This window comes from Bubalus bubalis, chromosome 7, assembly GCF_019923935.1.
Source record: "Bubalus bubalis isolate 160015118507 breed Murrah chromosome 7, NDDB_SH_1, whole genome shotgun sequence".
In the NCBI taxonomy this organism is placed as follows: Eukaryota; Metazoa; Chordata; class Mammalia; order Artiodactyla; family Bovidae; genus Bubalus; species Bubalus bubalis.
Genome location: NC_059163.1, coordinates 81,252,154 through 81,268,487, shown reverse-complemented (window position 1 = coordinate 81,268,487; position 16,334 = coordinate 81,252,154). Strand labels below are relative to the sequence as shown.

The 16,334-nt window shown below is 41.3% G+C and overlaps 1 protein-coding gene across 6 annotated transcripts in view; it reads right to left on the bottom strand.

Moving 5' to 3' along the window:
• The window catches only part of PDE5A (phosphodiesterase 5A), a 150,905-nt gene that overhangs the window by 38,930 nt on the left and 95,641 nt on the right, over positions 1–16,334 (bottom strand). For 5 of the 6 annotated variants that reach the window (XM_006067660.4, XM_044946065.2, XM_044946063.2 and 2 more), the window contains 2 exons: positions 14,878–14,937; positions 233–379 (listed from right to left, as the gene is read on the bottom strand). In XM_006067660.4, coding sequence (XP_006067722.1) covers positions 233–379; positions 14,878–14,937 — 207 coding nt within the window. The remainder of the gene's footprint in view (positions 1–232; positions 380–14,877; positions 14,938–16,334) is intronic. The other variant, XM_044946064.2, reaches the window with a different exon arrangement.

Genomic DNA, 16,334 nt, shown 5'->3' with positions numbered 1-16,334 from the left:
TTCTGCAACCTGCTGCTTGATACGTGTGGGAACCCAGTACATGTCTTCTCAGTGGCTGATAAGTTTTCTTCAAACATTCTGGGTCTGTATTAGTTGACAGTATATGAATCTTCATTCATACTTCATTCATCTTCATTTCATACTGAAACTTCATTCCATACTAGAATCCGAAACTAATTCTCTCTCTCTCACACACACACACAATTTCCAGAGCACATCACTACATTGCTACCTCATGTTTCATCTGGAAGTTCTGCACAAGGTTGAGGTCAGTGAACATCCGGATTGTGCACAGTGCCGTTTCCAGGTCAGACAGCTCAAAGTCGCTGAAGCTGAAGTCAGTGATTTTAAGGGTCTGGGCAGATGGTACCACAGCAGCCTTGGGTAAAGGGAGAGGAAGAAACTAAGTGAAGCTGTTAATCAGAGCAACACAAATGCAGAGTTTCCTTGCTTTGCTTTCAGAAATGGCACGTTGGACTTAATTTTTTATTTTTAATGTCATACACTAGAAATGTTTTACTACAGAAGTTATTCCTTTTTTTTTTTTTTTAACTGAGCCGCTTGTGGGTAACTGCTATGCTTCTAAGTAAGGCCAGGTGGAGAGAGGGTAACTGTACCTGGACCACTAGGCAGATCTAAGGAGTCCAGTGATCCAACCGCTTTACATTTCCTCAGCGTCAATTCACTCAACAGATATTTACTGAGTAGTTATTCTGGACCTGTCCCGGTACTATGGACTGAGAATAAGTAGTGAGCAGGATAAAGATAATGTTCTAAGCATTTTATGTTTAATTCTCAAGACAACCTTTTGAAATGGATACTCTAGCTCCATCCTTGGTTTGATTTTTAATCATCTTATGGTAGTAAACACTTGCAATTTCTTCAGATACACCTTGCTCTTTTAAAAAAATCAATATTCCTTTTACCTCCTGCTTCTCCTACTTTCTTAAACTAAAGGACTTCTCTAAGACACAGTTCCCATCCAAATTAGAGCTATTAATAAATGCCCTTCAGAGCAAGCCCACTGTGGGAATACCTGTTTAATCACACAAAATTCACTACAGTGTACTTTCCTGTTTATCCGCTCCTAACCACATTGCATGACAGGTCGGGCTGAATCTCACATCTTTGCCTCCATTGTGTCTACTGATGGATAGAGTTCTGATATTTGTTAATATGAATACTTATTAAATGATTGGGAGGGGGAAAAAATGGCATTCTCTTCACTTAATTTGAGTTACAAGTTATAAGGTCTGGTTTTAAGGTCCCAAATCCTCCTAGAAAGGTGAATTCCATAAATGTTGAGTTGGAAAACTAGCAGATGCATTCATTCCAATCTGTTTTGTTTGGCACTGAATATTTTTAAAAATCACCATTATTTGTTACACTATTTTAAAATTGGGAGATTTTAACAATAAAGCCGTATTTCTGGTCTTTCCTGAAAAATCAGGCCACATTGAGCTTCAATTCCCATGAAGCGACTAGCCACAGCCAGCTGTCCTCCCCCAAACCCCCACCCCACACCCCCAGGCCCCTCAGACTGAGCAGGTTTCACACCCAGATTCTCTGCCAGGCCCCCCACCAGCATGAAAACTTACAAGAACCTCACTCCTCAACCCTCTTGACTATTTATTCTGCCAGTACTTTAGTGGCCTTAGCCACATCTGGCTGAAATTTAAGAGGCTTTAACTTGGTGGGGGGCAGAGGGAAGAAAATACAGAAATCTCAACCAGGTTCCTTTTAATGTTTTTTCCTTGATTTTCTCTAAACCCCTGAAGCTTCCTCTGAGTATCTGCCATATCACTTCTTTGCTCTCACTCCATCTTTTCGTGAAGTGAAAAGGTCAAACACAGAATTATAAAATCTTATGGAGCAACCTAGAGCTTTCCCCTGCCAAGCCGCGGGCACGTGCACACTCTCCGTGCATCTTGACTGGCACCTTTTACTTAAGCATTCCAGACGTGTTTCAACTTTAAAAGAATGTCACCCTCTTCATACTCCAAACTAAGTCTCTTTCCCCGAGCCCAAATTTCACAAGAAAATATGCCTTCCGTCCAGCCGGCTCTACGGGCTAAGGCATGGGCTCGAGGAGGGGAAGGAGGGGGACTGAAATGTTTGGGTAAATGGCTGTGTTGTTTACAGCAGCCTCCAGCATCAGGGACCGGGCAGGCACTGGGGTAGAGCTCGGAAGTGTGGAGGTGGGAGCAAACCTACCTTTTAACTCAAAGCAGATAACAGCTGCTTCTCTTAAACATTGCACAAGAGAACAGATGTTCATTCCTTAGGACATCATTATTCTTAGCGCAGGAAGTTGGCTTTCGCTCCTTCCACAAAGGACATTCTAAACACCACGCACGGGACACAGCCAGCCAACATGCCTGGTGCCTTGCTCCATTACACACTCTAATTTCTGAGCACTCTCTTCCGAGAGAAGAGACGCTTTTCTTCTGCTTGATCAGCCTCGTCACACCATGACTCAGACTTTTGAGCTAATCTAAGGCGGGTGTGCAGACATTTTCCTCCAGAACCTTGTGGTCAGTGATACAGAGGTTCCAGATTCTTGGGATTGATTGTTAATAAGTCATGAGAAAGTCATACATCATTAAAGCTCTCATAAACTGCTTCTCTGACCATCACAAGAGAATTCAACTTTGTTTGCCTTGAAAGGGCTTGGGATACAGGGGATTTGAAAGAAAACATACTGCCTGTCATTCTAACTTACCATTTATAAAATAAAATATTCTACATCTTACTAATAAGCAGGGGAAAAGATGTGGTGTGTCTGGGAGAGGTTATGTATATACAATTCTGGGTTTTCATAGCTTCTTCCTTTCAGGGATGGTTTGTCAGAATTTGCAAAGTGAAATCTTTGGGGGGGTAATATAACTTATGATATTGAATACTTAACAGACATAACATTTTATAGACTCTGTAAAGCAATACAGTGCTATAAATATATGTATGTATTATGACTGAATAACCCAGTTCAAAACTTCTGGAACTATGATACCACCTAACACTGTTCAAAGGTCTTCCCTGGTAACTCAGTGATAAAGAATCTGCCTGCAGTGCAGGAGATACGGGTTTGACCCCTGGATTGGGAAAGTCCCCTGGAGAAGGAAATGGCAACCCACTCAATTATTCTTGTCCGGAAAATCCCATGGACAAGAGGAGCCTGGTGGGCTACAGTCCATGGGATTGCAAAAGAGTAGGACAAGACTGAACAACAACAACACTCTTCCACACTGCTATTCTCCCATGTGAGCACACAATGCTTGTGAATTCTTAGGGAAAAACAATTAGATATTTGCCTGCTTAATTTGAATAGAGTTAAGCCTTTCTAGAGTTGGGCGTTCCAATCCATGTCAAATTAACCAAATACTGAATGTAAAAAAATATATACAAAGCTCCTTGGATTAAATATTTAACCTAGCACTTTGCTAATATAATGTCACTTTTCTTCTGAGTCCTTTAATTACATCTGCCACTCATACTAATAAACTAGTAATAAACTATTAATAAATAAACTATTCCTTGTATGACTCTTTAGAGGAAATTCATTTAAGTCCCTTTTTTATTATGACTCCTTTTCCTAAGGCCTTGATCCCTTTTCACCATTCTTGCAAAAATTAAAAACAAACAGCTCTGGAAGTGAAATTCACTAAGGGTGAAACTGGACACATTGCTCAGTGGTCTTTAATCAGAACCAGTTGTTCTGGACAACCCTGGTGGTCCAGCGCTTAGGAATTGTCTGCCAGTGCAGAAGACACAGGTTTGGTCCTGATCCGAGAGGATTCCACATGCCACAGCCACTGAGCCCTGCACGCCCCAGCCAGCGCTCCACAAGAGAACCGCTGCAGGGAGCAGCCCTGTGCACTGCAGTGGACAGAGCCGGCACGCGGCAGTGAAGGCCCAGCCCAGCCATAAATAAACACACTTTATTTAATGGGACTTCCCTGGTGGTCCAGTGGCCAAAAATCTGCCTTCCAATGCAGGGAACTCAGGTTCGATCCCTGTTCAGAAAACTAAGCTCTCACATGCAGCTAGAGCCTGTGCACCACGACTACGGAGCCTGGATATGAAAGGTTCACATGCCACGACCAAGACCCAATGCAGCCAAAAATAAAACAAATATTAAAAAACAAAACAAAACAGTTGTTGTGAACACCATCTAACTGATAAGGAACTACATAATAAACTGATCGTGACCCAGCAACATCCCAGATCTGCCACCACATTTGCATTTTGGCATAATGATGTGAAGAGCTGACTCATGTGAAAAGACCCTGATGCTGGGGAAGATTGAACGCAAGAGGAGAAGGGGACAACCAAGGATGAGATGGCTGGATGGCATCACTGACTCAATGGACATGAGTTTGGGTGAACTCCAGGAGCCGGTGGTGGACAGGGAGGCCTGGCGTGCTGCAGTCCATGGGGTTGCAAAGAGTCGGACACGACTGAGTGACTGAACTGGTTATGATCATAAAAAGAGAAGTCTAAAAGCAAGGTGAAGCACATGGTGAAGCGATGTTTGCTGTTAGGGGCTCTGGTCCCGATGTCCCACTGACTTTGTCACCCTGAACAAGACATTCAACCTTTGCCTATTTTCTCACCTGTAAAATGAGGGGGTTGGATCAGATCATCGCTAAGGTTTAAGTTATCTCTGTGACCACAGAACTAGGATTTCTTACTGCCTTTTCACTTTGGAACCCAAGGCCACCCTGTGAGTGGCATCTAAATCTTGCCAGTGACATTCCTGTACAGGTCCAGGCTCTGCCTCCAGTTCTCTAACCATTTAGATAGATGGTGCACCTTAGCTGTTATGGTTATACTATGCTTTTCATGCTTGATTCCTCACACAGGACAGAAGAGACATTCCTCCTCCAAGAAGCCTTAAATACAGGATCCTAGCCTCCACCATGAGAGCAGAGGAGGGTGAGACTGGTTACATGGTGGCCTCTATACTTACTGCAGTAACACCCTAAATGAAAAATTGAGTTTTCAGAAATTGCCATCTATGTGTTTTTTTTTTGTTTTTTTTTTTAATGTACAGATAGGGGAGGTGTCTGTATCATGGCCATTTGTTTTCAAGGTTAATTAATACTCACTTCTGGGTCTCCTTGTTCCTCCTCCTCTGCCTGGAATACAGCCCTCACATCATCATATAGCTAGTTCTTTCCCGTTTTTGTATGTCTCAGCTGCACCCAAGAAACATTCTGTGGTAGACCCTGTAGCAAGACTCTATTAACACAATATCTACATCCACCTTTTCCAAGCGAGCCTTCGTTTTCTTAAGAGTCAAGAAAGCTCAAAAATTTATTTCCCAGACTCCCTCTCATCTAGGGTTCCAGATGGAATTTGGTTTCTCCCGTGAGGTATACTTGAGGGAGACCTGGATTTCAAACTAACACATGAGGAACCCATGTTCCTGAAATGTGGTTCCAGAGGGTGTCAAAAGCTGTGGAGGCTGCAGTTCTAGTAGACGCTTTCTGACTCCCAAACCAAACCGCCCTGGCTGATTCTGGAAGGAGGTTCTGTAATGGGTTTCTGATTCTGTCTTCCATGGGAGTTCCCACACTGAACCAAACTACAGTTCTGTTGTAGGACTAATTCCTGAGGTCATCCAGCCACCCTCTCCAATTATGTGAAAGCACTTAATTATTTTCTGCTTTAAACAGCAAAAGGAGCTCCTGTTATCTGCAACTGAGTCCTGATGGTGCTCTTTGGGCAAAGTGTCGGTGGGCAACAGGTTCTCAGGGTGAGCCCTCTGGGTCAGAGAGCTCTCTTGGACAAGGCAGAAGAGAATCAAGTTTCTGTTAGAGCAGCGCCTCTCAAAGTTTGGTTCCAGCAGCTGCAGTGGCCTCTGAGAACCTGCTGAAAATGCAAATTCCTGGATTGTAACACAGAACACAGACAACGAAGGACAGGGAAGCCTGGCAGGCGACGGTCCACAGGGTCGCAAAGAGTCGGACCCAACTTAGTGACTGAACAGCCACCAACCACACAGAACTACTCAATCAGAAACTCTGGGAATGGAGCTCAGCCATCTGTATTATAAGGAAACTTCCAGATGATTCTGGTGAGTGCTGGAGAGCTGCCGCATTAGAGAGTGGTTATTAATAATCAATAGCATGTAACAGTCACTGAGGTCATCTCTTGCAGTTATCAAGAAGGAAATCCTTGAGGACCCGTGATGGCTGCCGTGTCACACGGTGGTGGAACGCTGCTTCCAGCTGCTGTGCAAGGATTACAGGAAGGAAGGAGAAGCTCTGGGCTATAAATTGTGAGAAAAGAGTTTTTATGGTCTTCCTAAAACACTCTGTCCGCTGAAGCACTAATAGAGCCGAAACCCACACTCCATTTTATCCTGCAGGTTGCTGAATTGTGTTATAGGATGAAATCAGACTTGCCACACCTCACAGATGAACATTAGAGCACTGCTGAGGAGCGGCGGAGGCTCCAGGAATGAAACTGAGACGCTGAGACGGTGTGGTGACTCATGCTGGAAACGTCTCTACAGTATAATTTCACATGCCTATATTTTATAGTCAGAGCACCTTTTTTCTTGATTATAATTACATAATATTACACAATTATGTTATACATTTAGTCCCTCACTATTCTTTAAATCCCAAGAGGGCAAGACATTGATTATTCACTGTTATATCTGGAACACCTAACATAATACTCACATAAAACAAGAGATAAATATGAATGTATAAATAAAAAATTTGTGATCAAGCACCTAATCAATTCATCAATATTTAATAATATTTAAACATAATATTTAATAATACATAATAATATTTAACAATAATGTAATTTGGTAAAGAGCTATAATACAAACATTAAAATTTGTAATGAACCATGCTATGTCAGACCCAACAGATGAACTGTAGACTGTGCCTTCTCTTACAGTTCAAGTATTCACTTTATTTACTTTTGAAAATGTTTATTTATAGCTGATTTCCTTTCATTTGCACAATGAATACTTCACATTATAATTTTAAAAACTCAGTGTAAGTGGCAATAAAGTTTGATTCATTCACTTGCAAGAACACTGGAAACTCAGGATGGGAAAACAATTACCAAAAGTGTTCTGCTTTTTAGCAGCTCTCGTAGGAAGTTACTTAAAATGGTCAACTCAAGATGACTTCCCTCAAGTAGAGAATTGGTTATATGTTATTCATAAACAAAAGGTTTACATTTCTCTTAGAACATATGGTGCTTTTTTCTTCCAGTAAGTTTTCCACCTACCTGTTGTTGTTCTTTGGCTAATTAGAAAATGAGTGTATGCTTTTATATACCTGTTAGCACAACTGATGCCATCGTGGGCCATGCTGAGCTTCCACCGACCCCCCCAGGACTGTACTCTGTAGTAAATCATTCTTCTGTCATCAAGGGCTTTGTAGTGAATAGATGTCATTTAGGTCCAGGTGGCCTCTCTGCCCTGCTGGCTCCAAACAGTGGTGAAGACCTCGCTTACCATATTCCCAGTACCTGAGAGACCAGTTACCCACGCATAAACCTTGACTTAGGAATGCACGCCCTGCTTCCAAGCACCTCCCCACACCCCAGGGAAGCTATAACACCATCCCAGTGGGCCCCATGGTGTGGAGGGCAGCACTGGATGCTTCCAAATTGTCGCTCATCTGATCCCACCCGGTAAGGTACCTTACAGTGAAGTGATCCACTGCTTACATGGAGCTGCCTGCCTCATTTAAAGACACCTTCTCAGTTCAGTTCCTGCCATCCTCCGGGTGTGCATAATTAGAACAGCTTAAGCAAAAAGACTTGGAACATGACAGGGAAGATGAAGGCCTCAATGTTGCTTCTCCGGTATTAGAACTGATTTTCCTCCCAGTATCACCACCTACTAACAGTAACTGGTACATAATATGCATGTGGACGGGGCATAGGTACCAGGAACTCTGGGCACTCCAACTCTCTGAAGGAAGTTCCTTTATTATCCTCTTTTTACAGAGGAAGAAACTGAGGCATAAAGAAACAGAGGCACAGATTTGCCCGGTATCACAGAGGTGGAATCTGAACCCAGACACCTCTCTCTAGACTCCCGTTCTTAACCATCATGCTATCTTCATGAAACTGAAAGCTGGCAATGAAAATGTATCTCGGTACCCCTCAACAGGACCAGCTCTGTGACCAGTTAGCAGGCCGTTTTATTCAATCATTAAATTATTTCTAGCTTCATAATCATTTTAAGAAAAAAGAAAGTATAATCTTGTTGAATGCTTTGACGAATTATGAACTGTGTTATTTCATGCTAGATTACAGACTTTCTAAAAGTCTGAATTTTCCAGAATCAGTCATTCAACAAAGGGTATAAACCAAGTTCCTGTTAAGCAATCACTAAATAATAGCTATTTCTATTATTATTATTAAAATAGGACTCAAGAACTAACAGTCTGATGGAGAAGACAGATACATAAATAATGGAAATACACAGATTTTTAAGTAACGACAACACAAATATGCTGATAGTTTGCATGAGTGATCGCTAACAACACAGTGATGGGGAACTTAGGTACACATTTACTGTTTTAAAGTCATTTCGAATAGTTAATTCTGACTGGCCACAGGATGCCCAAATTAAACACTTCTGGGTGTGTCTGTGACGGTGTTCCTGGAGGAGACGAGCATTTGAATCAGTGGACTCAGCAGGGCAGACTACTCTTCAGGGTGGGTGGGTACCACGCAGGCCACGGAGGGCCTGCACAGAACCTAAGGTGGGAAAAAAAGGAATTCACCCCTTTTTGCTGCCTCCCACCCTGCTGGAGTGGGGCCATCCCGTACCTTCTCCGGTTTTTGGACCGGGATTTCTGCCATCAGCCTGCCCTGTTCTCGCGCCCTGAGACCACACCAGACGACACCACGGGTTTCCTGGGTCTTGAGCGTGGATACAGCAGACTGCCAGGCTTCTCCGCTCCCGTAATCACGTGAGTCAATTCCTAAGAATCTCTCTCATGTACATACAAAATCTACTGGTTCTGTGTCTCTGGAGAACCCTGACTAATAAAGTCACCTATCTTTATAAAGTCAGGGACAATCATTCCTGAGCTTTATCAGTACCTTACTTAAGACAGCCCTTCTCTTATTCAACTACCGCTTATCATGAAATAAGTATTTACACAACAGAAGGAGACACCCTGGAGTCCCTTTTACACAACCATGGAAAAGAAACTTTATAGGAAAGAATACATTTTAAAAATGCATAGTCTCCTGGAAGTCCATAAAGCACATGCTCAAGGAAAATAAGAATACACTTGGGTAAGGTAAATATAAGGGTCATTTAAAAATTATTGAATTTCATATTTTTGGTGGATGCTCATGCAAAAAGGTTTATATTTAGCCTGTGGCAAAGTCTCTGGTAACCTCAGAAGAAAATACAGACATGTGGCTACACAATGAGCTCAACTGTACGAGCTTCAGACAAAAAAGGTCACACTGTAGTCAGGCACTCGGCCTGCCTTAGGTCTGACGTATCAAATATCAGGACGTAAAACAAAAATCAGAGAAACAACTCCTAACAGCCAACTGTTAAGAACAGGCTCCTTATTCAGAAAGTTATTTATCATAATAACTCTGAAAAGAAGGGCAGCTACTGAACTTGATCTTCCATAAAATGTCAAATTCTTCCAATTAGCTTCAGTGTTTTATGAAGGTATTTTGTTATATTCCTCCTTGATGTTTATTCAATATAAATGTAAAGAGGAAAAGAGATTTTCCTCAATGATACATGATTTAAGGAAGTTATTTACAGGAATGAAATTCAGATATCTGACATGTTTATCGGTAGCTACAAGGAGAGACGCCCAGTCGGGTATTTGCAGCTCTGCCCCAGTCGCCATCTCACGCCTTGGGGCCTTCTTCTGTACACGGCAGTTTGGGTTCAGGTCTTTGAACAAAGCCACATTATGGCCATCACACAACACCTTACAGACGCTTAATGTCTTCCTCATGTGCAATGTGCCCAGAAAATGTGTTCTTAAAGCAAAAGCCCCTAATTAGTGTATAAGGCTGTCAGACTACATCTCTCCTAAGAAGATGCAAGTACAAATGAGAAAGAAACATTACTAATACAAAAAGAGGTGAATATTCCAACTCAGCATGTGGAATCAAATCTTAAAGCGAATGAAGAAGGGAGTAAGGCACAGCAGGACCAGATTAGTATTTTCTTCAATAACTATATCAATGTATTTTATTATTTCTCCTTCCTTTAACATTATATAAATGGATTCCTTTAAATTGCAATATGGAAGAGGCACAGACTGTAAAAAACCCTGAAAGATTAGCATAAAGTTTTTCAAAACCATGTAAAGAAAGCACATGACCGTGTCAAGATTCCAGTAAAGTCCATACCTGCCTGTAAGTAAAACTGCAGAGAAAATGTATGACTGCAATTGGGACTAATACACAGATCTGGCTAACATCCAGTTAGTACATAAGAAGCTCAAGAACAGTGCCCCCATACTTTGGAGCTAAGACTGCCACTGGAATTAATCCCCTTATCAAATGAAAGTAGGAAGAATCAAACAGAATCTATTAAATCTGGCAATGTGGAAGACATACAGCCCAATTCATGTTAGAGACATCCACAAAAATGAATGCATCAACTGACCGTGGAGAGGAAGTGAAAGGACCCCAACTGTTCAAAAATACTTGTAGCTCTTCATGAGGAAGTAGGCGCCTTACTGGATGCCTTGTTACTACACTACGATTCAGGGACACTGGTTATCAAGCTCATAGGTCAACTCTTCTTCATTATTATCTGCTCTAAATTTTCCATTTGCAAAATTTGATTATCCATAGAGATTTCTCCCAAAGAAATCCCAAAGAAGGAATGTGATGAGCATCGTGACATAAGGAACGGGCTCTGTCTTCTACCACTGCCTTCGGCATTGTGAGATTTGAGTCAGGCATCTGGGAGTGGCCCTCACTGCTGCTACGTGCAGCATTCACAGGCATGCCTGATCAAGGGGCTTCCTGTGAGCTTACTGAAAGGGTAAGGTCGGGAGGAGGTATAAATTCTGTCCTAGGAAATCCTGCCTGAGTGGGTAGTTTCTTCCTCTCTCCCTATTTTGATACAGGATCACAACAGGGTCTGTGTGCTTTTAGATACAACGTCTGTGATTAAAGAAATTGCTATAAAATACAGCAAGCTACAGGGACTGGAACTGAACCAGCACCGACTCCATGACAAAACTGGGAAGCTCATCTAAACAACGAAGCTCCAATAGATATTTATTCACTGTGATTCCAGCAAAAGAAGGCAGAAGAGGCGACAGATCAATCGGATATGCAGCTACTTGTAATAAACACATTTCATTCTGATATCTTAACTATGACTTTCCAATGATCATAGCCAGGTCAACTGGGGTCCATTTATTTTTATCTCAAAACTTGTGACGAAAGATCATTAAAGGGCATATGACAAAATGCTTGTTTAAGGCCCTATTTCTGCTACACCCAATTTTAAGCCAACAAAAAATAAGATTAAAAATAGGACAAAAATGTCAAGTAAAGCAAGGGGAAAAAAAGGGATTCTGAATTTCCTATCAACTTTGTTATACTTTCTGCTGTATCGAGAACTTTTCTGAGCACAGAAATATTTAGTGTACTTAAGCACAGTATTTCAAGAACGCATTTCTAAAAATAAAAATTAAGCCTTTGACAGCTTTTCAATTATTTTAGGTTTTAAATTGAGATGAACCATCAGACACGTGACTAAGATAGCAATTTTGGTAATTGCTGGATGATGCAGGCACCTGTGTAGTTGGGGCTGCAAAGGAATTTTTATTAGGTTGACAGAAAACAGAGTTGTAATCATTTTCTGAATTTCAACCAATTTAAATGAATTATCTGACCTACGTTATCCTAAATTTCTCAATGCAGCTGCCAGAAATCTCTTTTCCAAATGGAACAACAGATGGTTTTGAACAATACTGCAAGACAGCAAGCAATGCTCAGTTTTTCCAAAGTGTTTTCCTCTTGCCAAAATTATAAACAGGATTGAGAAAATAATTTTCAGATTTTTCTGAAAGACTATGCTATTTTCAGAGTAAAAAGCAAAATTTAATATCCTAATGAATTTTTTTAGCATTATCTTTGCTAGTTTTTATTTATCTGAAACAACACATGGAAGAGTGTAACCTAGCCTCGTTTTGCAGTAATATTAATCCCACAGAGCTTGCAAGCGCTTCAAAATGCTTCTCTCCATGTGATCATTTCCTGCTCACAGCATGCAGTTAGTGCAAAACTCTAGCACTCTAGGAGGATTAGACAAATGGGCAATTAAGCCTGATGTGAGAGATACTTTAAACTTTTAAACCTTTGTAAATAATTGAAAAACAGCTCATTCCTTCAAACATCATCATGAGCAAAAGAAATATAGCCAATTCGAATGAGGCTAACCTCCAGAGAAGCTTAACCTTTCAGATGAAATCATCTCGAGTTCCTTTGACTGTTCTTGGCAGATGACTCAGCTTCATACTCAGTGATTTAATCAAGAATCTACAAGTCTGGACCCTCCTTCCTTTCCTAGCTCACTCTCTCCAGGGCTGTGCAATGATGTGTGTGCTTTGGGTCTGGACTGTCTGTCCTGGTACCTACTCACAACCTGGGAGATCCTGAGTAGGGCAATCTAAATTCAACCTCAGATTCCATTTTCAAAATGCTAATACTGACCTTATAGGGTAGCTGTGGACTTAATACACTTAACATACACAAAGAACTTCAAACACACCAGGTATATGGTAAGTGCTCAGTAAGTGTGGGGCTTCCCTGGTGGCTCAGATGGTAAAGAATCTTCCTGCAAGGCAGGAGACAGAGGTTCGATCCCTGGGTTGGGAAGATTCCCTGGAGAAGAGAGTGGTAACCCAATCCAGTATTCTTGCCTGGAGAATTCTATGGACAGAGGAGCCTGGTGGGCTACAGTCTGTGGGGTAACAAAGAGTCAGACACGACTGAGTGACTAACAGAGTAAGTGTAACTATTATCATCACTGCTTTTCTCTGGTCTTGGCCAAAGAAATGTCTGTAATGCTTAGACCACTTCAAGGTCCAGACCTGTCACTGTCCTACATTCTTAGGCTCACGCTCACCCTGGACCTTGGCCCTTTGTCCACAAACATTGTGCCTCTCCTGCTTGTAAGCAAACTGCTCACAAGCACAAAACAAAACAATAAAAAAACTTTACATGATGCAGCCAACACCCTTCTTAGCCATTTCATTCTTTCATACAAAACATACTTTTTAAACTACTACTCATTTCCTCCACTTTCTCACCATCTAGTCTGACCTTTTGCATTTTCACTCCTGAAGCTGCCTTCTCCACCATCACCTAATCACTGAATCCAGCAGCCTTTTCTCAGTCCTATTTCTCAACCTTCCTGCAACAACTGATGGGATCTCCTTCCTTATAAAAGCTGTTCTGCTTGCCTGCCCTCGCCTAAGTCTGCCTCCCTGTCTAACTACCATGTCTCTGCCTTAGCTGGCTTCTTTTCCTACAGCTTCCATCTAAACGTATACCTACAACAGTTCTGCCCTCAGCCTTGCATTCTTCCCGCATTCTCCTGCACTTGCTCCATTCCTATCATCTCACTATCAAGGGATTCCACCCCCAAACCCTATCGTTTAACCTCCAAATTGCCGCCTCTAGTTTCCTGCCCTTCCCAGTGTGCAAGATGTCTATCTGGTTGTTCCACCCACATCTCAAACTTACTGTGTTCTGCATCAAATCTATCTTTTCCTTCTTAATATTTCCACTTTGGTTAATGAAGGGGATGATCATTCTTTGAACTACCAAGGCCAGGACGTCTGAATCATCTTTAACCTCCTCCCTCCCTAAAGCTCATCACAGACAGGACAGCGCTAACGTGCAGTGCTCTGGAGACAGACAGTGCAAATGTCTATCCTGACTCTTCAGTTTCTGCTGGTGAGACCCAGAGCAAGTCCGTGGGCTTCAGTGTGGCATCCGTAGCACAGCTTGTGCAGTTTACATGAGAAAACGTATATAAGGGCATGGAGCGTGACCATCTGGCAAGCCATAATGATGATGACAAAGAGAAGGAATCTCAGTAGCCTCAGCGACCCTCTCATTGGTCCCTCGCTCCCACGACGTCTCACATACACTTTACGTTGTCTTACATGAATGTAAACTCACAAGGCAGGCTTGGTTATCAGTGCCTAAGTGCTTTGAATTTCCATTAACCTCAACCAAGGCAATCTCAATCAAATTGGGCACACATCAAGACACACATCAATGTGCTTTTCTCTCCTAGCATCCTAAGTAAGATGGATGCTTATTATATAAAAGCATCCATAATAAATAAATAAAAAAAACTTTGCAAAAATTCGGGAATTGACCTTATTTGAACCCAATTTCAAATAACATTCTGCAAGCCATATGGTTTGAAATTAAAACCATTCTCCATTTCTAATAACGCAGAGTACGTTATCAGTAACAAGCTATAAAAGCTTTGTTGTTAGTACTCAAACCACACCACCACCTTGCAATCCCCTGTCCACACTTCCCCAGGAACCAAAAACTAAATTTAATTTTGACTTAAGAAAGATGTAAAGATTATAACAATTATTGGGAAAATATCAGAATCATTTAATGTGTTACAAAATCAATACAATGTTATCATTTGCTCTGTGTTATCAGTGAATTTCTAGCCTTGCAAGAAAATAGGATTAGATTTTTTTATAAATGTCCATATAAATATTTACCACATTTAATTAAAGGTCTGGGGACCACTACCCGCAGCAGCAGCTGCCCTGAGAGAAGCATAACTACGTCTTAATTAGGTGCCTCTGGTTAGTCATTTTTACAAAAGAGGAGGAGGAGGAGGATTACCGCTAAGGACTGCAGCTCTCTGGTTTCTTCCTCTGCAGCTGAAGCATGATAAGACAGAACCTATGGGGCAAGAACAGAAGGAATGCATGTTAGACAAGAGAGGAACACCCAACACAGACCACGACTTCAAGCCTGGGATTCTCCTAAGCCTTCCTGCAGAGGTATCTAAACTCCTCAGAACATTGTATCTTCTTTGCTGCTTTCTTCAACAGAGAGAAAATCTTAGATTTTTATTCAAATGCTTCTTATGCAAACGGAAAGTTATACTCCCTGTGTTCAAAGAAAACTGTCACTTTTCCTCTGACAACGTTGATACAACAAACACATTATTTATAAGTCACACTATTAGCTCAAACTTGGCAGAAAATTCTGTGTTACTTTTCTTAAACAAAAATACTGACTTTAGTTATTTTACTGGTGTACTGAATCAAGATAAAAGACTTCTGCATAAGCTGACATTTTAATGTTGATATTTAGGAAGAAAGCAGTGGCTGGAAGTGGCTCTTGGATGAGGCCTGTAACCACTGCAGAATTCATAAGGAAAAACTGCATAGCAGAGAGATAAATGTCAGACAGATTTAAGGATACTTTTCCACTTGTAGAATTCAAGAACTGAGAAGAGCAGAAGTGGCCTATAAATCCATCTGTTAACAGCACAGGACACCTAGGCTCAGGGATTCTCATCACTTGGCTGTGAGCTTACACCCAGTGAGAAGAGGGCCTGGGACCAAGCTTTCATCTCCTAATCTCGTACACTTTTCACCATCCTAATGGAGTTACAAGAAGATAGTAAGGCAGATTTACTATCTTCCTATAACTTAACATGTGAATCATTAATTCCCATTTTCAAAACCAATAACTCCAAATGATGGGATAATATTTTAGATGTTCTTCTAAACCAGGGTAGTGATTATATGTTAAATTGTTTATCATATTAAATATTTTTAAAAGTTCCTTTTTGACAGAGTTAACACAGATTTACTAAAATCTCTTAAAGTTTTAGGGTCAGTGATAAAAAGGTACCTTATTTTCAGACTTTAAATGGCGAGTCAAGTAATTCAGTGACCCAAACCAGCTTTCCTTAACTAGTTTTTAAAATTGTAAGCAATTAAAAATCTAAAGCCAAATGGTAAATATGCCTATGTACTGTGATTCAGAATATTACACTATGGTAATACATGTGACTGTCTTAGTGTTTGAAGCATTAATCACTAGGAAACCTAAGGAACCGCAGAGCTGCTGTTTCCCGCCACCGTGAAGCTGACGGGTCACACCTAACCTGCCGTTGACACCAGGGAGGTGGTTTGTTGAGGAAGGCTAAGACGGTGACCCTGAACTAGTCTAATATAAACCAATGCAATGCAACACGGAAAATGAATAAAGGAGTAACATGACATGCTAAGTTTAAAAAATTAATTTTGCCACACACTGAAGATAAAAATAGCACCACACTCATC